The following is a 23,690-nucleotide window of genomic DNA, read 5'->3' as shown; positions in this document are numbered from 1 at the left end:
TTCAATACTAAGTATGGTAATGGTTAGAGCTGCACAACCGCTTGAAAAAGGTGCTATCTCTAGGCTCTGACTCGTCTTGCAATGCATGTTGTGGACTAGGTTTGTCTGGAACAACTGAAACTGGTTTTTAATTAAGTGGGAGGCCGATGGCTTTGGGAATGGGAATTGTTAAGACTGCTCTAGTATGACATCACCACATTCTAAATGACAATATGGAAGAGCCGTGCCTCTTTATTATTATTATCATTATTATTATCATGTGATTTCCCCCCCCCCCCCCCCCCCCCCCCCCAAGAAAACACAGAGGCACCACGCGACAAAGTCCAGGATGCATCCACTGAGCATCAGCTCGGTTGCACACACTCACACACACACACGCACACGCACAAGCACACGCACACACACACACTTGTGGGAGTGTGGAGAGCTGGCAGTTTGTCTAAGTGTGTCCTTGGTGACCTGTTAGAAGTGTCCTCAGCTCCCGTCCTCCGTTGCTTCCTCTAATGATACCCCCTTTTCCCATCCACACTTCCTCTGCCCCTTTCTCCTTCATCCGTCCCACTGGTTCATTCCTGAGCTCTATACATTCTATTCAGGGTTAGTGTTCTTTCAGAAACAGACACACACACACCAGGCGCACACATACACACATACAGACACACACATACACCCACACACAAACACATCGCTCCTTCTGGATCGGGGTAAGTCCATTCCTCAGTGTAACTGTGACACAGAGTGAGTGTTGTGAGGATGACTGGGTTCCATCCACAGTGACATCACCGGGGCTTGTCCTGAAGGTGGCGCTGCAGACACCTAACCAGCCCTGCGGTGCAGATTAGCGTAGTCACACATAGCTGCTTAAAAACTCTTGTCATTATCACTTCACACACAAGGATCAACTTGTGTGTGTGCCTTTTTAGCCCTGCAATGTACATGCTTTTTCTAATGCATTTTATAAATCAGAAGTTGATGAATGGTTTGCATGTGTGTGGTATAACTTACGTGTAAAGAGGCTGCAGCTGCAGATGAGAGGACTTCTGCGGAGGCTGGTAGCCATAGGAGTCAAAGCCACCGATGAAATCAACTGCGGCACGAGAGGGAAGATAGAATATTAATAATATGTTTTATTTATATCGCACTCACAAAAACTGTGCTTTGATAGCCGGGTTAGGTGTAATTTAGAATCCAATTAAAAACCTCTATTGAGGTTAAGATATTAGAAGAAAACATCACAAGAGTCTTAGATCCTAAGATTACAAAAGTCCTTAGATCCAATCTATGTCTACAAAAAACAACACACAATCAGCAACATTGGAAAGCTGAACTAAAGTGAAAACCAGCTCTAATGACGACAAGGCTCCACCAAGGATAACTCCCAAACTCTTTTCCCACGTGGAAAGATGCCCCACGCCCCCACCGCTGGCCAAAGCCTCTTGCAAAGTCGCAATATACTTGAGTCTGCCATGTGTAGCAGAGGATGGAGACCCTTTGGCCTTTTGGAAAGGAAACCAGAGAAGCTTTTCTTACCGAGCTCAACCTGCATGCAAGTTTCTTTCTATACCTGCAAGATAATTACAGTGCAGGTATCTCTTTGTGTAGCAGAGAGGACGTTCAGAGCAGAATGGTGCAATCTCAGACACATTCTTTAAGATTCTCTTGATGATCAACTTGTTCAACATGGATTGGATAATAATAATTGTTAACTGTGACTTTGTCTGAGTGCTAAGGTTGAAATAAAAAAAATGTACTATTTATTATTCTACATAAGTTGAAAATAGATTATTTAATCACTCATATTCCTCAGCAAAGTATATTTAAAACATCATTTAAGTATTATGTTGGGTAGAATATCTTTGAATTGTTCTGAATTTCTTTGAATTGACTTTGAATTTGAAAACTTCCTGCAATCTAAACTTAAATTACACCCAATACATTAAATAGGGGGTTATTCTTAAAATCTGTATTTTGAAAAACCCGATTTGATTAAAAGCAAAATAAAGTATGTTAGGTAAACTAGGTATTAAGTAGATCACTTTTCATCAATTTCCTACTTTCAGTTATATGCCTTTTATATATTCCTGAATAACACCTCCTGGGATTAATACCCTATCATCATCTATCCTTTTCCTTCGTTTTTACTGGGTGAATTTCTAACAGTGTACCAGTCCATCTGTAAGCCATTACCCACTACAAGCGCCTAAGAAATCACAATCACTACAGTGACATCACAAGGCATTTCATTCCCTGTCTACGATGTCATGCTAACAGCTAGAGGAAGCCGACTCTCTCCCTGGGTTGTGAACACAACATCTGGAGACACAGGAGGACGCCCCAAAAAGACAGACAGATAGACAGATGGCATGTTGATCAGACACCCACCACCCAGGAGACAGACTGACAGTCCTGACAGTAAGAATAATCCGACAGGCCTCTTTAGAACTCCCCACAGATGGAGCTCTCCCGTCCCCCAGATGGAATCCTCCCTCGCCGTGACTCAGAAAACAATAAAACCCACAGCGGAGATGGGCCGCTCCAACAAAAGCACTTTTAAGGAAACGGCACAAGTCGGAGCCACTCCAGTCGACAAAAAAAAACAAAAAAAACACTTACAGCTGTCCTCGTCATCCTGGAAGACTTTGCTCACGTAGCAGGCATATACAAAGCCGAAGAGCTGTACAGGAAGAAGGAAAAAAAAAAGAGAATGGCAGCGATGAAAAAAACTGTCACTTCCCGCGCTGATAGCCCACGAGACAGTGTGTGTTCTGTCTGTGACTGCGTGTGGATGAAACTGTGGGTGTGTGTGAAAAACTCACCGCCAACAGGACTTGCAGTGCTGAGCTCAGCACCTCGATGTACTGGTAGTCGAGGAGACACCCGGAGACAGTGATGACATGGTGGTCATCAGGGGCGAGGTGGGAGTCCAGCACGGGAGTTACCAGGCAACCGGGACCGTGCTCCATCCACCAGGAGCGATGGAGGGACGTGTTGAACGTCATGAGAAAGTCCCTGTCCTGTTACAACACACAACACACACACACACACACACACACACACACACACACACACACACACACACACACACACACACACACACAAGCCACAGAGTTTGATTAGGGCTGTTGCCTGCGTGACAGGAAGTACATTATTCAAACACATGCACACACACACATGCAAACAGGGTGCGCTTACCTGGGACAGGTGTCCGACCTCCAGGTAGAAGCAGATGATGAAGGAGTTCCAGCCCACCCACATCACAAGCCATACCGCATACTGACGAACAGACAAGCAAAGACCATCATTTATTGTGTGTGTGTATGTGTGTGCAGTTGTGTATGCATACAAAGAGTGTGTCTATGCCCATTTTGTGTCCCCGTTTGAACTGCACAAAGTGCAAACTCTGTGTGACCCAAATAGCCAACCTAAATCAACTACATCAATCGTGTCTTGGGAAAGTGCAAACAAATACAGTCCGGTGTAATGCAGTTATATAGGTTACGTGGAGCTAATAAAAGTGTTCCTTTAGAGAGCAGGATACTCACAAAGATGAGGTATCTGGAGCGGAACTGCACCGTGCCGAACATGCCCAGGATGACGGCCACGATGTGGAGGAAGTTGGCCAGGATGGGAGCCCACTGGTAGCCCAGAAAATCAAAGACTTGCCTCTGGAGCGCTGCCACCTAGGTAACGAGATGAAGAGGGATCACACACACACACACACACACACACACACACACACACACACACACACACACACACACACAAATACACTCACGTCAAGAAAAGCACACGCACAAAAATCAGCACAAACATCTGTACAAAAACAATAACACACGTGTACACACTATGTTTGGCTTTCTACACTCCAAACTAGCCATACATACACTTACACACATACTCAGGGACAGGGAAACACATAGACAGGTCTGCCGCAGTTGTTTCCATGGTAACTGCCTGGAGCACCAGCCAGCTCAGTGACTGTAGAGAAGCACCCCCCAAAAGCTCCCCTAAACTAATGAGAATCTATGGGCCGAATCCCCCTGCCACACAACAACACACCATCCCAGGCAAACAATAGCCTCCTCCTCTCTCTAGCTTTCAGACTGCTCACTACGTTACACACACCACAGAAAAAAAAGAAAAACACTGTCTCACATTACACAGTTATTACATTTTAGTGGAGCGGGAGAGGGAGAGCTATTTAGAGACACGAGGAAATGCTAAGTTTAACTCCAGAATGGGGACCAGATGCGCAGAGCAGAGGGGGAAGAGTGCTTTCTTGTTCCTTTGATGATACTTCTGAAAGATTTTTGATTCACGTGGTCATGCCCAAATACTGTGGTCACCCCTTTATCTCTCCACACACACACACACACACACACACACACACACACACACACACACACACACACACACACACACACACACACACACACAACATACTGGAAACATACAGTATAAAGACCACTCTTACAGGACAGTTCTCTACCTCTCTCTTCAAAAGACACACACACACACTCACACACACACCCGTGTTTAATGCCTCCACACATTGTAATAAGTCCCTCTGTACAGTCACCGCAAGCTCTGAGCCGCAGCTGTCAGCATGGCACAGTACTGCCATTAAACAAGGGTGTGTGTGTCTTTTGGAGAGAGAAAGACAGAAGGCTGTCCTGTAAGAGTGGTCTATATATGTTTCCAGCATGCTGTGTGTGTGTGTGTGTGTGTGTGAGAGAGAGAGAGAGAGAGAGAGAGAAAGAGAGTCTGTAACACACTGGCCTAATTATTTCTCTGGTCTGGTCTGAGCTAGTGTGGTTAACACGCGCGTGCACACGCACACACACGAGCATGGACGTGCACGCACACACTCACCAGCTGCAGACAGCATATCACCAACAGGGTGCATCTCCCATCACACCTCCCCATCTTGGAGGGCTCGGGCCGCGGCTTGGAGCCGCGCAGGCTCCGGGGGAAGGACGGGTCCCCGGTGAGATCCAGACTGCCTGCCCGCTTCAGCTCACACCATACCCGGCGGAAAACACCTCCCCCGGACCGCTGGACTGGCTGGTGGCCGCCTCTTCGATCAGACCGAGCGTCCCATTGTGACCCCCGGCTTTAAGAAGAAGAAGGCGAGTAATTAGGTGGTCGTAGGGGTTGGAGCCGGGAGAGGAGGTGGCGTGGGGAGAGGGTTGGAGGGGTCCACTCTTCACGCCGAGCTCTGCGGTCCCACCACCACCATCGATCAGATCAGCGAGCCGCCTCGGCCACACCTTCCGGGGCCGAGCGGAGCTGGGGCCGCGCACAAAGGCACAAAGAGAGAGCGAGAGCCGCCACAACGTGCTGCGGGCGGGAGGCAGAAATGAGCGTCATATGATACGGGATCACACGGGGGAGGAGGTGGGGTGGGTGGGGGTGGTGCTGGCGGACCCGGCCGAGGTAACGGACGGCTAGGCTAAAGTGAGATCCGCTACGGACACAAAGCGGCTCGCCGCAACTCACGGTCTCCCAGTCGGCAGAAGAAGCCACCTCCGTCCCACCGCCCGCCCGCCCGGCCGGATCCGGATCCCGTCGAGGTGCGCGGCCGGGGAGATAAAGACCCGCTTTCTAAAGCTTCGATCCGCGATTCCTCGACCGGGAGTTCGTGCTCTCCTCCACTCCGTCTCGCGGCGTCTTTGTCAACAATCGGTGCCGGGGCGGGCGCAGGAGGAGCCGGGGGAGAAAAGAGGAGGTGGGGGAGTGGGGGAGTGGGGGGAGTCCGCCGCCACCACCACGACCCCCCCCCCCCCCCCGCGCGCGCACGCACACACACACGCACGCACGCACGCACACACACGCACTTACACACACGCCCGCAGAAAGCGTTTAGGTGAAGCACAAAAGCCCACGGTGGAGGAAAGCTGTGCTTCTGACCATCATCCACGCACGTTCCGATATACTCCATGCACCCCACAGTCGCAGCCTGCGGCTCTGGCCGATAAAGACTAATCTGCACAGTTATCATGATCTGTCATCTGTTTCACCAGATGGAGTGAAAACATGTCCACTGCTGCTGGCTACATCACTTCTTGTACAACGATGGCAGATAAAACGGGAGTAGGCAATCTCACCATGTGGGACCAAAGTGCAAACGCAGGAAGACAGAGCCAGCCCAAAGTTATCCCATGGAGCCAATAAAAGTTTAAACACATCCTTATACGACCCTGTGCAAATAAAAAGTTAAAAGCAATATTGTACGTTTCACTTTTGAAAAGCTGACCGAAGTCATCTGCCTGCTTCTGTCTACTTACTAAACGGATTCACTTCAATTTAGTTCCATAATTAAATCTCCTGGCTGTTCATTTAATGGGAACCAGTGAAGCGCCAGTTGAGAGCCACAGTCGGCCTAAAATCAATAATTTAGCTTTGTCTTTGCAAATAAATCCCAATAATATGAAATACAACAGGAATATTGAATTTAAGGACCCAGCACATTTACTGACAAGCATCTATATCGATCAAATTTAGCGATTTAGCACAAAATAAGTCTTATTCACATGGATATCTAGACATGAATTGTCCATTATCTGCAACAACCCTTTACTGTATATGCTGCTGTAATGCTGCAATACTGTAATTTGTACTGGGCTCACTACTAGTTAACTGTTTAAATAGATAGATGGTGTACATGTGTGTTATTTCTTATCTTTTTAATTTGCATCTTTCTTGACTGCAGTGTTTTTGCAGCTGTTATGCCTGAGTTTCCCTCCGGGGAGTAATAAAGTATTACATTATCTTATCTCTTATCTGAGATACTAATGAAAGGACCTTTTGCTTTACATGAATCAAGAACTACTGCTCATTGTTTTCTGGTGAACTAGCCATGAAATGAATATGAACTCGGTCAAATGTTCAATAAATCAACAGTAAGAAAACTCACAAGGGATAATATCTCTTTCACTCTGCAAAAGGTATTATTTAAGAGTCACTTTCTTTCTTGTGATAAACTCCTCTGATAAAATTGAACATATACATTATGACATAATGATTGTCTATATAATTTAACTGTGTATGGGGGGGATCTGGCACATTTTGCATGCTAAAAATTGTCAGGCAAAAAAATGACTATCTCATCATTTTGAGATATGTCATAATTATGACTCTATATTCATAAAAAAAAAGTTGTTGCATCGCTTGTTGAAAATTGTTGATATTTTCATTGGGAGTGACAAGGATGGACAGGATTAAGAATGAGTACATTAGATGGACAGCTCAGGTTGGACAGTTTGGTAAAAAAGTGAGAGAGGCCAGATTGAGATGGTTTGGACACGTGTGTAGGAGAGATGAGAGTGACATTGGGAGAAGGAGGCTGAGGATGGAGCTGCCAGGCAAGAGGAAAAGAGGAAGGCCAAAGAGAAGGTTTATGGATGTGGTGCGGGAGGACATGCAGGCGGTTGTTGTAAGGGAGGAAGAGGCGCAAAACAGAAGGTATTGGAGGCAGATGATCCGCTGTGGGGACACCTCACAGGAGCAGCCCAAAGTTAAAGAAGATTCATAAAAAAACTAAGCTAGACTTATGTTTTTGCAGACTGTCATGATTGACTAGAAATCTGTCCATCTTTCTTACTATCTATATATTACATTATGTCACTTAGCAGGATATAGCTACGGTATTTATCTGTCCACCACTGACATCTATCTATCATAGAGCTACAGTATCTATTTATTTATCTGTCAAATATAAAACCTATAGATAACCTATAAAAAAATAGGCCACTAGAGGACTGCTGCCTTTAGGATCTGGTCATTCAATGGATTACAGACAATTCATTGTATTATATAATTATAGAACCCAGAATCACGATTGTGGCGCCGCCCCTTGTATCGGCCTGCGCAAGCACCTCGTGTCGATTACGCAGGTTTTAGTATTTTCAGACCTTATAGAGCATATTGTGCGCATTCACAGGGTGTCATGAAATTTCACTCCATGTTTATGACTGTACGATATGTATGTGACGAATAATCTCTTGAACTGGGAAATTGGATGAAATTTAACACTACTTCAAACATGGCTTCACAAACTATGAAATTGTTGACTTACTTTGCTGAATGGCAAGTAAGTCATCATTATGTATGTATCTCATCATTATGAAATATTACTTTAATTTTTATTTTGTTTCCTATATTTTTTGTCCCTGGCGGAAATGAGCTTCCATAGAAAGATCAGTCATGAGAAAATTATTTTACAGTGTGGTTTTTATTAAAAATACAAAAAAAAAAAAAGTTCTGAGGTTGTTCCAAGACTTGCAAAAGCGTCCAGAGACCGCTGGTTGACTGAAGCGCCTTCCACCCTTTTCCAGGATGAAAAAGTTCATAAAGACACACAACAGGTCAGTTGTGCACGCAGCCACACACTCACACTCACACACTTACACGCACATGCACACACATACTACTGAATTTCTCCCATGTACAGTCGTTTATCACTGGCACCAGAGAGCACTGCAAGGAGAAAGCAGGAGGGAAGGTTATTGTTTATCAGCAACTTTAAGACATAGCCTGTAGCTACCTGTGTGTAACAGAGTAGATGAGGAACACAAATATCAACATTTCCTAACCAGTTGAAAATGAGCAAAATGGGCAAAGGGACATAAAGAAAGTGTTTAAAGCCCTGTTTATAACTTTGTGCAGGTGGGGTGCGGGCGCCACACGCTGCCCGTGCAAGGCGTTTATAGCTGGCACATTCTCCGCTGCAGCATTCTCTGAAACCACAGGGGAGCAGTAGAGAGACCGTACCGTGTGAAGCAGGAACTACTGTAGTAAACGAAGAGCGCTAGTAAGTAAACATGGCTGCACCCCAGAATCGGAGCTCATCCATGGAAGAATTGCTGTTAATGGCGGTTAAACCGACAAAAGTGCCAAAAAAGGAGCTGGTCTGCCCATGTTACATGCAGAGACAGGAGAGGGCGGTTGAAGTTGTGTCCTGCTCAGCATTTTATTACAGAGGACTACGTACTGAACTATGGAACGGAGTCACAATGTGTTATTATTCTCCTACATTGCAAGGTTCTCTCAAAATAAACTGCACATAAATACCAATAAAAACGTGACTCTTTTATTTATAATCTGAACTCTACAACAACCCTGTTAATTTACAATAAAATCAACCCTCTGTGAGCTATTTGCGTGTACTATTTTGTTTCTTTGTCAAAAAGTAATTGGTAGACTTTGAAATTCACATCTGACTTGGGAATGGCCCTCGTGCCAAGTCCCAAAATCTCGCGGGTGCGCGCTGCAATGCCGCACAGGTCCACAAGCGCCATGTCACCACCCCCCGGTGACGTAATTTGCATCACGAGCTGCCTCGCGCCCTCATGCTTGGGGCAGGTATAAACCAGGCTTAAGCGTGGGAATGAGCAATCACGGGAGGTGATTGTCAAGATGCTCTCTGACTGCCGGGGTGGCCAAATTGGAGCGTTTGCGCCGTAGTGTATCATGACCATTAGCTCAATTATAATCAACCGTCAAGCACAGGTTTAGTTTGATGGTGATTGTGGAGTGGATCGCGCTTCTTAAAGCGACCCTGTTTACACCGCCCGGTCTCCAAATGGCTGCCTTCCATCCAGTGCAAAGTGAGGTTTGTGTTGTGGCTCTCACCTATGGGCTCCTCGGGATGGAAGGCGATTTCGTTGACGGAGCCGGCATGGCCTGGCAGCTTGTACAGGATTCTCCTTGAGGTGGTGTCCCAAACATACACAAATCTACAAACAAAGATTTAGTCAGAATACATTTGTATGGAACAGTGCAAATTGTAGATGAATATATGCTTAATTAATTTCTTAACCGTTAAGTTTTGTTTTCAGACAACATGTTGCTGATGTTTTTTTATACAATCTTAAGTCCCCAAGAACCTCCCAATTAGGAGTTTATTTGTATCATGTTTACTACCTGTCAGCTGAACCCGCAGCTATCTTACTGCCATCAGTAGACCAAGAGCACCTCAGCAGGTTCTGAAACACAACATTAAATGTTATTACTTCAGCTAAATATAACTTCATCTCAGCACATAAATATTATAAGCGCACGTAGATTATAAGAACTCCAGTCTCCCGCGTCACCAAGAAGCTGGAAAACATTTCTGTTACCTTCTCAAAGTTGTGAACATTCCCCTGGAAGATCTTCACACATCTCTCCTTCGGGGCAAAAGGTCGAACATCCCAGATGCGCACTGCACATAAAGACAATTATTAGCACCAATAACAGCAGTCTAATGCAAAGTAACCTTTTCTAATCTTCAATTCAAGATTAGGAAAGATTTAAAAAACAAAAAAATATATAGCTACAGGCAGCAATGCACAGGATCCAGGTTAGTCGCATTAGTCAGGAATTACAGTTTTTCGAGTTCCTGTGAAATGCAGCGTCACTGCCTATCAAGCTGAATTACAATCTGAAGACAAATAATGATAAAATCTGAACAAAAGGCAACTGGGGGCTGGACCCCTAAATATTACAGCTCAAAATTAGATGGTATTTGTAACCATTTAGAATAGATATTGGTTAATTTCAAAATGGTGTACTGTATTTGTATTGGGTTACACCCCTTCCCGATAAACTTTGCATTTATGGTTAAAAGATGACTGAAAAAACGCACGCACACACACACACACACACACACACACACACACACACACACACACACACACACACAAACACACACACACACACACACACACACACACACACACACACACACACACACACACACACACACACACACACACACACACCTGTGTTGTCCATGGAATTGGAGAGGAGGTAGGATCCCTCTGAGCTCAGACTGAGTCCAGTGATGGAGTCTCCATGACCGTGCATGTTGTAGATCAGCTTGTTCTGCCTCAGGTCCCAAACCTGCCAAATGGTGTTTTGTTAGATAGTGTTCAACAAAGTAATTTGGAATTAATCATATGAAACATGTTCACAGAAAAGAAAGATAAGAGACTGAGATAAGAGAAGAGATCTGACAGGGAGGGTGCACATGGAAAACCCTTGTAGACTTTCATGATACGAGTACTTCACCAAATTAAAATATGGATAAGTCCAATTAATGTGATGTAATGAGGTATAAATAACAAAACACAGCAATGTATCTAAATAGGCTTGAGTTATTACACTACCCTTTACGATTAATCTGATAGTATGCACAGCATATATATGATTGTGACATGATAAACTTATACATGATTGTAGTGTAAATTTGTAATACCCCTTTCACACTGCACCAAAAACCCATTAACATCCGGCATTTGTCATTAGTGGAAAAGGAAAAACCCGGGTTTCAGTCCCAGGCCAAATGACCTTGCAATAGACACAGGTTTTAATCGGCTCCACCTCCGATCAGCTCTGATGTGAACAGGACACCCGGGTCGACCCGCTTATTTTGGCCCCATTATCTGCGCGATGCGACGCGCTTTGAAGTTCCGGATGCTGGCGCGCAAATAGACAGGAATACCCATGTATCATTCAATCTCCTATTTAGAATCCAAAGTCAGAAGTTCTTGACTTTTTTCCTGCATAGGGGACCATGAAATGAGTGTGGTCCATCATGGTCTGTCATACCACAACGAAGAACCCCCACAACTCCCTGCCGGGCTCTGAGCCACTCCAGCACCGTCTAAAGCCAGACTCTGGTCCCTCCGCCGGAGAAGGGCCGGTGCCAAAGTTTTACAATTTTATGTTGTTTAAGTTGCCGTCTCCTCTAATGTTTTATTCCCAATCACAATGGAACCATGACACATCCCTTTTCTGGCATGCTCGTGATATCGAACGTGACACACCCCCCCCCCCCCAAAAAAAAAGAAGAAAAAAAAAAAAGGCATTTCTTCTGGCAATGGGAAAGGCGTCGACTGCCTAAAATTAGTGGGTTTGAACCTGCTAATTTTGGTGTAAAAACAGTATAAGTGTGCATATTCAGTATCCATGGAAAATACTTGTTTTGGTTTGTCAGCCACTAACATGAGCACAGATTTAGCATTTCTTAAAAAAAAACATAAATGAAATGCAAATTTTTTTTATTTTATCAACCACTATAATCAGTGTGTATCCCCCCAAAAAAACTTTGGGTCAAAAGGTCAACAAATATTATTATATACCAAACACATTTCTTATTTCAGTCAATCAAAATGATTTTTTGAAACAAGGAAAACTTTGGCTTCAAGGCTTGGACAGCTTTATTTTGTGATTACCAGTTTTTGATATGCTTCATGATTGTTGGTACCTTGATGTCGTTGTCGATGCCTCCAGACAGGATCTGGTCACTGGTGTCATTAAAGGTGGTCGCCAGCACCTGATAGGTGTTCTGGAAGGTATGGACCGCCCCCTTCTTGCGTATGTCCCATAGCTATCCGACACACAAAAGAAAAACACAGAAACTAATTTTAACTAGAGGTGTTACAACATTGGCTTTAAGCTTGGATTTAGGTTAGATGTGGTTCCTTTTTGTCTTTGATTAATGTAGAAACCTGAAAGTAGTTTGTGTAAAATTTCTTTTTTGATGACTAATTTATTCTTATAAATTGAGTAACAAAATTATTAACAAAATTATACTGAACCATACATCTTGTGTTACACCCCTAGTAGAAACAGCTCCATCTAAGTACATTACAGTTACCAATAAATGTGGTCCATAAAAATATATTGTCAACACAGTGTAATAATGGCTGGACTAAGTTGCTAATAGGTCTCTATGAAGATTCACCTTGACGGTGCCGTCGTCGCTGCCGGTGCAGACCAGCTGGGGGCCACGGCGCGCCGGGTAGCAGGAGTTGACGAAGGAGGTGTGACCCTTCAGACGCTTGATCCTCTCTCCCGTCTCGCTGTCCCACACGCCCACAGTCTTGTCTGTGCTTGCCGAGAACAGCAAGCTAACAAACAAATACACACAGGAAAAAAAGATTCAGGATTACTTTTGCATCGCCCGTAGTCATTACTTTGTCTTGCTATTTTAAAAGATGGCAAAAGTAAGTTTTATCTTGTAAGAGTAAGTCTAAATGACATTACTGTGGTCAAAATTCTTGTAAACCACTGGCGTATTGCAAAAACAGCTCAACCAACAATTTTTTTCTGTATACATTTTAAATCAGTTCAAAATATACAACTTTACATAATTTGCTAAGGCGTGAGCTGTATAGGTATTTTTCTTTTTAGTTCATCTCATTTTGGATCCATACCTGCCATCTGTGTTGTAGTGGAGCTCCATCACCGCACCGCTGTGGCCCTTCAGAGTTGCAAAGTTATCACAATCTCCATACACGTTCCACATCACTGAAGAGATTCAAGAGAGGCCATGACAGGTTAGCAGAGTAAACTGTATTTGCAGCTTTTACATAGACTGAAATAAAGGGTTTTGCGAGTCTTGATTTGAAATGTTGATACGCACATATGAGCCTGTCGAATCCTGAAGAAGCCAGCGTGGCTCCGTTGGGATGAAACTTGCAGCAGTAGACTTCTCCTTCATGGCCAGACATCAGCATAATGGGAGCCTGGAGACTGGAGCTCCGCGGCGGACCCTGTGAAAAGAGCCCTGAGATTAGCTGTCGGATATAATATACGTACCTAACTTAAGAGACTGCAACAAGTCCATATTTCCTTTACCTCATATGTGGAATGATATTGGCAACGGCATGCATGTAGCCAGTTCAGCTCGGTCGGACAGCCTATCCAAAATTACAAAAGTTCCAACTCAAGTGAAGTTTGCTCTGACTGCGAACAGCCACTACTAAACTTTCCTATGCAGACACAACTTAGAATAGTGGGTATATGATGTTTTATAATGCCTACTGTTTTATAATTGCTAAAACCGTGTCGTTTTAGTCATGAAAAATCTGTTGACAATCCAGTCCATTAAGTAGTTACTCCAGTTAGAGTCCCATCTATTCTGTTAAATGTCAGTCCAATTCTTGGATCATTTTCTCCGCTTAGATAGGGTACAGGGGTGGTACCAGGCTGGTGGAGACTACCAAAATAAATGAAAAAAGTATTTATTGTATGAAAGGTTATTATTCAAAATTGTACATACCAGTTCAAAATTTAAGATTTTCTCAGACATTTGAATGGCACAGTTTAACAAAATGTCAGTTATTCAGTCCTATGTTTCACAATGGAAGATGAAACTGCCGGTTAAAGTAAAACACCGGGGAAAGACGGACCGTGTGACTGTGTGAGTGGCAGAGCCTTGAAGCTCCAGCCCCCACTGGCTCCCTGTCTGTTGAAAGTTTATAAATATTACAAGTGTTGCGTGTCCAAATTGCACCAGATTCCATACTGTACTTCCTTGGGTGGCCAGCTATACAATCACCAAGTTGGAAGTAGATCGGATGAATGGTTGTAGAGAAAATCAAAGGACAAACAGACAGCCAGATTCCTGCCTTTATAGATAGATATCCACCCAAAGAATTTCTAAAAGCAGTGCCGGTGTGCAGGGAATTGCTCCGAATTCAACTGATGAGAAATGGATTCCTGCACCTTGATCTTAAATAATATCTGCTGTGCTCACAATAAAAAAAAAAGTTCACCTGTCGATGGAGATTTTCAAAGGGGCTTGACTCCAGGCATTAATAGAATACTATAGATACAGCATAGAGTATCAATTCATGACATCACGATCGAGTTGTGGTATGTACCACTCTCCAGCTGAGTACCTTTGCTAATGATGATGATAATAATAAATAATAATAATAATACATTTAATTTGTTTAGCACTCTCCGAATGTTCAAAGACATTTTACATTAAAATTACATGGGATAAAATAAGCATAAATAAAGCAGCTAAAAACACAGTGAGCTTATACAACTACCACTCTGTTTTACAGGTTGAACCTCCATTGTAGCTTCATACCATCGCCACGAGTTGCTGGGACTGAGCCGCGGCCACCAGCTCGTTCCGGGGTCTCTTACTGGCGGTGGGGACCACCGCCATGTCCGCGGGTCGCTTCATGGGCTCAATCATCCTTTGTTAATGGAAAAAAATAGATCTCGTATTATATATTTATTCAGAAAATGAATGGACGCCTTCGAACCGGATCGAGAGAGCGCTCGGAAACGTCCGGTTGGAGTCGAACTAAGTACTTCCGCTGAGGCCCGCGCTTCTGATTAGTCAGCTCTGAGCGAACGACTCTGATTGGCTGTAGTGAGTGTTGACAAACACAGTAACCCGGAAGCAATATTAGACCGACTCTGCAACCACGCTAGGTGAGTGTGGTGCTTTTCATTCCTCTTATTATGCTCAAATAAAACATGTATGCGAACTATGACATTGAGCACTATAGCTGAAGCTTTAATCGTCATGCGTACTTTTCTTGTGTTATTATGCATAGCTATAGTTAGCTCATAGCAGCTAAATAGCCGCTAGCTAAAGAGCCAGCTGAAGATGGCAGAAGGGAGCATCTGCAACCTGCGCGTAGATAGTTGTTTGAAACGAGTACATTAACAAATACGAACATATTTTTTATGGCCTCATTTTATATCCATGTCTTGAATCTTGATTCAAGATACTTTATTTGTCACACACAAGTACGGTGCAGTGAGATGATGATGAAATTAAAAGGTCAACTCCAAGGGCTGTGAAAATGATTATAAAATACTATAATAATAATAATAATAATAATAATAATACATATATATAATCGAAATCAGAAAAAAATGCACAACAAAGGAAAATATATATAATCAAATTATTTATCTTTAATATTATCAAGTTCAAGATATTATTTGTCACATAAATATACATACGGTCATACATATCTGCAGTGAAATGTCATGACACCAGGTGATTACGCACAATAAGCTCTGTAAGCACTAAACATGCTCAAAATACTTCACATATTAAATCTAAATATTTTTTTATATATTTTTTTTATAAACAAGAACTATGAAGTCCTAAAAGAAACATCATTATGCTTCACCCTTTTACTGCTTTATTGTGTGATTTTACACGGCTGACTCTGATAGAATTACTTTTTCTCCATGACAAAATCTCTTTTTCTGAGAGTAATGAGGATATACAGAGGTGAGAGCTGCTGGGAGACCAAGCTGTTATTATAACAGAGCAGTTCAGAGGAAGGCGAAGAAGGAAACTTTTGTGACGTTTAATATTTTAATCTATCATTTTATACCTGTGTATAGAGAATGAATTCTGGAGCTCTAATCAGTTCCCTTTTTACAGAGTTGGAAGCTCATCCCAATATTCAGGCAGTCTACCTGTGGTTACAATGTCTGATTCTGATGGCCCACCGCCCGAGCCTGCAGGGCTGGATGGTCTGCCACCATTGTTCAGCATCGCCAAAGGGGAGGTGGTCTCTGTGCAATCATACGGAGCATTTGTCCGTCTTCCAGGTTACAAAAAAGAAGGTAAGAGAGAAGCTAGTTGACATGCCTTGATCGTCACAGAGAGAGGATAATTGTACAATTGCTTTGTATTTTTTTTGGTGTGCAAAGAAGTGAGTCTCCCCTTTGCACACAGGCCTAGTACATGTGAGTGAAATGTCGGCCTCACGGGTGGAGAATGCTGCAGAGATCGTTGATATGGGGGAACAAGTGTGGATCAAAGTCATCGGAAGAGAGGTAACAACTCCCAGCATGCACTCAGAAATACAGTTAAGACTGAGCATTAGTTCAATATTAACGTTTCCTCTTGTCATTCAAATTAAGAATTCATCATGCTATGGTACACAAACTTTGTTGTCTAAATTAAAATAATGAGATTTGAAATGTTTCAGTGTCATTTGAAAAACTATAGTTTTGGTCTGATATCCACGTTATCCATTTTACATTATCTACTTTATCCATGTGATTAACCTCAGTTTGATTCATAAACATGAGATTTCAAATATATATGTATACCATGTATTGATATTGTGCAAAATGACTTATGATTGTCATAACAAAATAATTATTCTGTATTGCCCTACCCTATACACAGTGTTTTATACACAGCACAACCCAATGTTGTGTATAGAGTATTAGTACTGTAGTTATTTGTTCTATCTCCAGATTCAGGGTGAAAAGGTGAAGTTATCTTTCTCAATGAAAGCTGTCAATCAGGGATCAGGGAGGGACTTGGACCCCAACAATGTTATGGCAGAGTAAGTCTTTACAGTTTTACTATCCTGTCTGTGTGTGTTTGTGTGTGTGCATGTGTGTGTTATTATTGTTACTGTGTGTATTTGTAGGCAGGATGAGAGGCGGCGAAGGAAATTCCGAGATCATACAGGAAGGAGGATCACACTGGAGGCTGTGCTCAACACGACATGTTCAAAATGTGGCTGCAAGGGTATGACTATGACCTAAAGACTTCTGCGGACACAATTTGAATAGCTGCAACAGTTCATTTCAAGGCTTAGGATCTGACTTTAGGAATTGGAATCTCTGGGTCATGAGAAAGTGTTAAATAAATGTATCACATACACTTAGAAGTGTAATCATCAAATGGTGGATAACATATTCAATCTTTATTCACCTTTGATTAAATAAAATAATATCTCCTCCACATACATACATTAACCCCCCATTATTTCTCTACTCAGGTCACTTTACCAAAGATTGCTTCTCAGCTCCGGGGTTGCAGTATGCCCTCCTCCCAGAAGAGGATAATGAAGAGCCACAGCAGCTTCAGCAACAGCCCTCTACTTTGGTACCACAGCAAGACTCTGAGGAGAAGAAGAAGAAGAAGAAAAAGAAGGTAAATATGTAACTGTTAAACTCTCTGACCTTGTTTTTGTTTTTAGCCGCCCTCTTCTGTTCGCCTCCAGTCTCCTGGGTGTGAGGCATTTGTCACCTCTGTGTGTGAGGACAGCTGAAACAGAGAGAAGCCTTCGGGAAGCAGTAGGATAGACAACACTAAGTCATCATTGTCTGTAGTATGAGAGAGAATAAATACTTTTAGTAAATCTTTCCAAATCTCCAAGAGGACTGTAAACAGTGAATATTTAACCATCACTATACAATAAATGATAATGCATCAAGGCTGGTAAAGTTGTTATACTGTATGCATGTATACTGGTAGACTAGAAATTAACTGTTAATTGTTCCTATCCTCCAGGAGAAGAAAATGAAGAAGAAGAAGAAACGCGAGAGGAAAGACTCAGACAGCGACAGCAGCTCTAGCAGTGACGGGGCGCACGGAGCCAGCAAAGCCAAGAGGGGGCGCCATGATCGCACACATGAGCGAGAAGACAGAAAGAAGAAGAAGCACAAGAAACACAAATCACACAAACACAGCTGAGACGGCGGTCACACACATTATACTTCCTGCACGTAAACATACACATACTGATATTCATATACACAGACACAAAGACAGAGTAGAGAAGGAGGGAGTTGTTAGAAACAGACTGACTTTCACACAGACATCCTCTCCATCCTATGATACTCTCTACCACCAACTGCTCAGTTTAGAAATCATAAACTGCCTTTCTTTTATCTACTAGTAGTAGTGATTTTTTTTTTTTTTATAAACAAAGATTACCTTTTAATATTGACACACTGAGAGGATCAGGAAAGCGGGAATAGAAAATAATAAATTAGAAAACAGTGTTGTCCTGAAGTGCCCTGGGCATTCCCATAGGGGGAGTACAGACCTTTAGTAATCAGATAGATGTAACCAATATGGCAGTGGGCTACTATCCCTATTTGATATCCAGATGTTGTTTACACCTATCTAGTTAACTGTGGCCCAGGAAATCCATCAAAAGTCAATGAGGACTTTCTAGCCCTTCAGAATGTTAAAACATGAAATACTTCAAACAACCTGCACATAATGCTACATGCCTCCACATGTAGGAAGTAGTATCAGCTCGCACAGGAAGTGTATGTAAGAGAGGGGATGCTGACAGGAACTGCATATCACGGTGGTATCCTGGCCGAGCTCTCCTCTTATTGTGTGCGTGTGTGCACATAAAATGTGTGTATTTGTGTGTCGTACCTCTCTGGTGAACAAAGGTCTGCTAAATACTGTTCACAGCCCCCTTCCTGCATGTCAACTGCTAAATACATTAAAGCCTTTGAAACAGTGAGACGGATCTGTATCTCTTTACTCTTGGACCTCGATCTTGTACAGCAGCTCAGAGGTCAGCGCTGTGGGTTTCACAACAAACACATGTCGACACTCTGTGCTCAGGTCTGGACACTCCAGAGCAGCACAGTTTGTTGGGTTCAAGTGAGGTGGGGACTCCCCAGTGACCTGTGTTATGTGGATGGAGGAGCAGGGGGTATTTAAGTCATAGATTACAGGTTTGGTCATGCCCTGCCAGATCAGTGTATGTCGTGAAACACTGGTTTCTTTTTTTTTTTGGGTCTGGACAAGATGACCCTGATTTGACCCTGATTTGGTCATGTCAATAGAAGATAAATGATAAGGGTACTTTATTAAATTCCCCAAAGAGAAATTCCAGTGTTGCAGCAGCAATGACATGCATGATAAAACACATCATTTACAAAAACACGTTTTAGAACGTGTGTTTATTTACATATAAAATAACTAAATAAATAAAAAATTAAAAGATAAGGGGTCGTATGGAGACCGACATCTCTATCGTTCCCCGGTTGACCATTGCAAACATTGTGATCGCTGAGCTTTGTTCCAGCCTTGATGAGCAGTCAGAGGAATGGGTGCATTGTTTATATCAAGACAGACCTTGTCTTTATTACTTAGCACAACCACGGTTCATTTGATTGGGAAATCCTAATTATCCATAGCCATAATTAGGGAACTTATCCATATCCATAATTAGGAAATATAGTGGTTATACTTTTATTACAGGCACAGTCCTTTCACTTATTTTGGTGGGTATCTAGTAGGAGTGCACAAGGTAACAGTTAAACATTTATGATATTGAACAGGTGCTGACATTCTGGGTTCACGCGCTTCAGTCATATGTTGTCATTGAATGATTGTAATGGAAACTCATGGAATAAAACTTGACTTTCTTAGACGAAAGAATGCAAGTCGTGTCTAATCAAAGCGTTTCTGCTTCAGTTGCTGAGGTGTGTGCGCTGTATCTGAGTCAACATGTTTGTATGGTTTGTAGGGTTATGGTGTGTTTATAGCCATTTCTTCAGAATGAGGTCATGTTATGGTGTGTTCAATGAGTATTAGGTGACCTCTATTCCATAGGTATAGTTTCATATTGGGGCCCTCACCCCGTCCCTGGTTGGCAGTGTGTACAAGGCACATGACACCGTAATCTACAGTGGGAGTGGGAATGCTCTTATTATAGCACAAACACTCACACTTGCTGTAGAAGTACAGCCCAGTGTACACAAACCCACACCTACAAACTCACACCTACATACCGAAACCAAACTTTCCCTTCATCTAGCCAGGTCACAAGCAGGGTCGTAGCAAACGGAGCTGCTAAGAAGCTATAATTAGCCTCGTGTTTTGTAAATCTTGTTACGGTTATAAATGCAAGCGCTGTGATAACTAATATATAATACTACAAGAAAAAGGCCACAATCTAACTAACTAATTTGACCTTGTTTTCCCATTTTGACACTCACACACACAACCTCAACTATCGGACAAGTCATACTATAACTTAGTGTGAAGTTTTGGATCAAAATACATACCACAATGAAGTAATTATTAAAAGCACCATAATTGTGGAGCTCCAGATCTAATAGCAAAATCAATACGCAAAGCAAAGCATGCCCTTTGGTCACATTTTGGAAAATGTATTTCTTTAATTGACTGTTCATCCAGGGCTGGTCAAAACAAAGAAAAATTAAAATTTCATAAAAAATGTTGAGGTTTTTATGGATCTGTCATAACACTGAAGATATCAGGCACAGTCAATCGTCAGGAAAAAAACACAACATAAAATCAGAATTGTTTGTTTTACAGGAAAAACAGTAGCATTGATTCAGTGTTTGATTCAGAGGAACGGCGGTACAAAGAAAGTGACGGGGGTACAGGTCATCATAGGGATGGTACTGTGGGCAGTTGGGGGGCGTGGACGCCTCCCCTACTCAGGTTATGCTCGGCCTTGTATCAAGGTCAGTTTCAACTGGAAACTTTCAATGGGGAAGAGCTTTCGCTAATTATACTGGAAGTCACTGGGAGTTACTCGGCTTTCACATAGTGACGTGTGCACACCACTTCCCCCAGTGTCAGGCTCTGAAAGAGAGAGAGAGGGAGAGAGGGGGGTCAGAAGATTAACAAAAACAAGTAAACACACCCAGAGATACTAAAGTACATAGCATGGCAAATGAACAACTCTGGCAGACTTGCGAATATAGAGGGACATGGATATATGCAAACATGCAGTCATACACCTTCACAAAACAAAAGAAATGAAAATTAATCCAAATGTTGGTCTCAGCACTGACCAGCGTGAGGGCATTTCCGTTGACTTCCCTGACCAGAGTGGTCTCTTTGCCATCCCACTTCTGGACGTGCACCATCTTGTTGCCATCTACCGTGATCAGGGACTGCAGACAGAAGTGGGAATTACACAAAATATACACTTAGTTAAACACCCCCCAACCACCATTCTTTTTTCTCCCTGTGATCAAAATTAAAATAGATATGAAAAATAAATAAACGTGAGGTTTGACCTTCGTTCTTCTCTGCTCTTCTCTGCTCTTGTCTGGTTTGGAACTAATCCATCTTTTTGGTCAGCACGGCCCAAAGCAAACAAGTATAACAACCCGATGAGGAACTACAAACGGGGCCAACTTTATTCCACAATGACTGATGAATTACACTTTCAGTGTCAAACATCATCACTAATACCACCGTAACACCCACCATTTACACAATGAGGGTCATTATCCGAATCTTCGCCATTGTTCGACTGAACCATTGAAATAGCAAACAATTATTGGGACAATAAAGTAAAAGATCACTTTTTCCCCCCAAATGGATGTCTTTTTTCTCCCAAGCAGGGTTTTGATTTGGGCCTGGATTCTCTTTCTATTAGTCCCGAACACCCCCGGACCTCTCACCTTGACCTTCCTGTCGTCGGCGGTGGTCTCGTCGAACTCCTCTCCCAGCTTGAAGTTGATTTCCGTGTTCTTGAAGGTGCTTTTGGTCTCCAGCTTCACCGAGCCTCCGTCCACGGTGATTATGGTGGTGGGCTTGGTCATGCCGGCCACCTGGCGGGTAGCGAAGTTCACGCCTGCACAACATGGTAGTTTTTGATAATAAGCGCTGGTGGAGGATAATATATATTGATTAATAGTTATCATAGTTGGCCGTGGGAAGTTCAGTAAGAGTCACACCGTGCCACACATATTATATTACATTGGTATGCATGTTATACATACATTTGTTGTTGCCATGATCGTTACCAACACGAGAATATCTTCTTATCTTCTAAGAGGATATTTTAGAGGGTGTTTCAGACAGGTATCAATGAATTCACCGTAATCTGCCTCTCCTTTGGCTGGTAGTCCCCTAATCTCTATTTGTCAGCTGTCCAAACCAGCAGCATGTTCTTCGAACCCCACACAGTCCAAGTGACCTGGGGACAAATCTAGGCCTGTAGGGCTAAATGCAAACAATTGCTTTCATTTGCCTCTGGTTTTGTGTGGGTGTGTGTAAGAGAGAGAGAGAGAGTGTGGACTAGCAGTTTAATCATTGGATAATTGCGGCTCACATCAAGCCCACACCCAGTTTTTTAATCTAACGTCTGCTTGATTCTGTAGCAGTGCCCAAAATCTCCTGGAGCTGTGTGTGTGTGTGTGTGTGTGTGTGTGTGTGTTTGTCTGCAGCCGCCTGTAAGATCAAAGGATATGGGTCAGGGTTCGAAGGGTACGGTCGATGGAGTTATGGCTCTTGAGGTCGCAGCCATAAGTATTTTCTGTCTTTCCCACCCCCAACCCCCCTCTGATACACGCACACGCGCGCACACACACTACCACACAAAGTCAAATAGTTTGGTGTCACGGGTCAGTTAAAAAAATCCAGACACCTGCCCCTATCACACACACACACACACACACACACACACACACACACGGCCACTAAAATACAACCAACACTAAACATGCGCGATAAATTCCAAACACCGCCATTTTCTGGCAAATTCCCCAATATTTGCCTGGCAATTCCTCGCCTTGGGAACAACATTAATATTCCAACCTTCCCATTGCCAACAAGCATACATAATGAATGGCTTCCAGCCAATGTCACTCCCATACGCTTGTGCTGGTGGGATTTTTTTTTTACATTTCACTGCATATATGTATGGAAGTATGTATATGTATGTGACAAATAAAAATCTTGAATCTTGAATCTTGTTAATGTGCGCGCGTGTGTGTGCGTATGCGTGCGTATATGTGTATGTGTGTGTGTGTGTCTCTCTCTCTATTGTTGGGCTTTCAAAGGTTCACATTGTGGGGGGTGATTTATTCTTCCCCACTTAAAGAATCTCGGCCATTCCCCACTCCCAGTACATGGGGTCTCTCTCTCTCTCTCTCTCTCTCTCTCTCTCTCTCTCTCTCTCTCTCTCTCTCTCTCTCTCTCTCTCTCTCTCCCTCCCCCCCTCCTTAATCCTTTTATGCTGTCTCATTCTCTTTCTGTGTGTGTGTTTCCAGCACTCTTTACTTTTCTCACACGCTGCCTCTGTGGAAGCTCTTCAAACACACACACACACACACACACACACACACACACAGACGCAGAAGCGGGGTGGGCAGTCAGGCGCACGCGCGCACGC

The 23,690-nt window shown here is 43.1% G+C and overlaps 4 protein-coding genes across 6 annotated transcripts in view; 1 reads left to right on the top strand and 3 right to left on the bottom strand.

Annotated features, from left to right (window-relative positions):
- Positions 1-308: 308 nt before the first annotated feature.
- On the bottom strand, positions 309-5,665 carry nkain1 (sodium/potassium transporting ATPase interacting 1; the record flags this gene model as incomplete). Of its 3 annotated transcripts, none has more annotated exons than XM_080016917.1 (8): positions 5,500-5,665; positions 4,873-5,340; positions 3,543-3,680; positions 3,193-3,273; positions 2,817-3,014; positions 2,614-2,674; positions 1,006-1,087; positions 309-826 (listed from the first exon to the last, which is right to left on the bottom strand). In XM_080016917.1, the coding sequence occupies exons 2-8, from the start codon at positions 4,924-4,926 to the stop codon at positions 817-819; spliced, it is 624 nt and encodes a 207-aa protein (XP_079873043.1). In that variant the 5' UTR covers positions 4,927-5,340; positions 5,500-5,665. The 3 variants fall into 3 exon arrangements, with proteins under 3 accessions (XP_079873043.1, XP_079873044.1, XP_079873045.1); XM_080016918.1 differs by having other exon boundaries at positions 4,873-5,113; XM_080016919.1 differs by lacking the exon at positions 309-826 and having other exon boundaries at positions 1,002-1,087; positions 4,873-5,665.
- A 2,558-nt stretch (positions 5,666-8,223) lies between these two features.
- snrnp40 (small nuclear ribonucleoprotein 40 (U5)) lies at positions 8,224-15,037 on the bottom strand. Its single transcript, XM_080005636.1, has 10 exons — positions 14,870-15,037; positions 13,412-13,541; positions 13,203-13,296; positions 12,731-12,896; positions 12,251-12,373; positions 10,764-10,884; positions 10,122-10,204; positions 9,925-9,986; positions 9,634-9,737; positions 8,224-8,478 (listed from the first exon to the last, which is right to left on the bottom strand). Exons 1-10 carry the CDS (start codon positions 14,978-14,980, stop codon positions 8,429-8,431), a joined length of 1,044 nt encoding a protein of 347 aa, XP_079861762.1. The 5' UTR covers positions 14,981-15,037; the 3' UTR covers positions 8,224-8,428.
- Positions 15,038-15,204: 167 nt separating this feature from the next.
- On the top strand, positions 15,205-19,026 carry zcchc17 (zinc finger, CCHC domain containing 17). Its single transcript, XM_080012240.1, has 7 exons — positions 15,205-15,222; positions 16,196-16,380; positions 16,493-16,593; positions 17,023-17,114; positions 17,202-17,302; positions 17,556-17,710; positions 18,071-19,026. The coding sequence occupies exons 2-7, from the start codon at positions 16,242-16,244 to the stop codon at positions 18,251-18,253; spliced, it is 771 nt and encodes a 256-aa protein (XP_079868366.1). The 5' UTR covers positions 15,205-15,222; positions 16,196-16,241; the 3' UTR covers positions 18,254-19,026.
- Positions 19,027-20,679: 1,653 nt separating this feature from the next.
- The window catches only part of fabp3 (fatty acid binding protein 3, muscle and heart), a 68,219-nt gene continuing 65,208 nt past the window's right edge, over positions 20,680-23,690 (bottom strand). The window contains exons 3-5 of the mRNA XM_080006833.1: positions 21,976-22,148; positions 21,358-21,459; positions 20,680-21,145 (exon numbers count right to left, since the gene is read on the bottom strand). Of these exons, the coding sequence (XP_079862959.1) occupies positions 21,092-21,145; positions 21,358-21,459; positions 21,976-22,148 (329 nt within the window). The 3' untranslated portion in view covers positions 20,680-21,091. The remainder of the gene's footprint in view (positions 21,146-21,357; positions 21,460-21,975; positions 22,149-23,690) is intronic.

The sequence above is a fragment of the Zeus faber genome (assembly GCF_960531495.2).
Source record: "Zeus faber genome assembly, chromosome: 1".
Classification (NCBI taxonomy): domain Eukaryota; kingdom Metazoa; phylum Chordata; class Actinopteri; order Zeiformes; family Zeidae; genus Zeus; species Zeus faber.
Note: the sequence above shows the minus strand (reverse complement) of the source record. Positions and strands in the feature narration are given on the sequence as shown.

What these genes read in the sequence shown, in the direction of transcription:
- snrnp40 (XM_080005636.1), bottom strand. Translation starts at nt 14,980, where the DNA reads ATGATTGAGCCCATGAAGCGACCCGCGGACATGGCGGTGGTCCCCACC. An exon ending in AGGATTCGACAGGCTCATAT is followed by an intron (nt 13,297 to 13,411) that starts GTGCGTATCAAC and finishes GAATCTCTTCAG; the next exon opens with TGATGTGGAACGTGTATGGA. An exon ending in CAATTCCATGGACAACACAG is followed by an intron (nt 10,205 to 10,763) that starts GTGTGTGTGTGT and finishes CTTTATGTGCAG; the next exon opens with TGCGCATCTGGGATGTTCGA.
- zcchc17 (XM_080012240.1), top strand. Translation starts at nt 16,242, where the DNA reads ATGTCTGATTCTGATGGCCCACCGCCCGAGCCTGCAGGGCTGGATGGT. An exon ending in TCCAGGTTACAAAAAAGAAG is followed by an intron (nt 16,381 to 16,492) that starts GTAAGAGAGAAG and finishes CTTTGCACACAG; the next exon opens with GCCTAGTACATGTGAGTGAA. An exon ending in TCAAAGTCATCGGAAGAGAG is followed by an intron (nt 16,594 to 17,022) that starts GTAACAACTCCC and finishes TTCTATCTCCAG; the next exon opens with ATTCAGGGTGAAAAGGTGAA.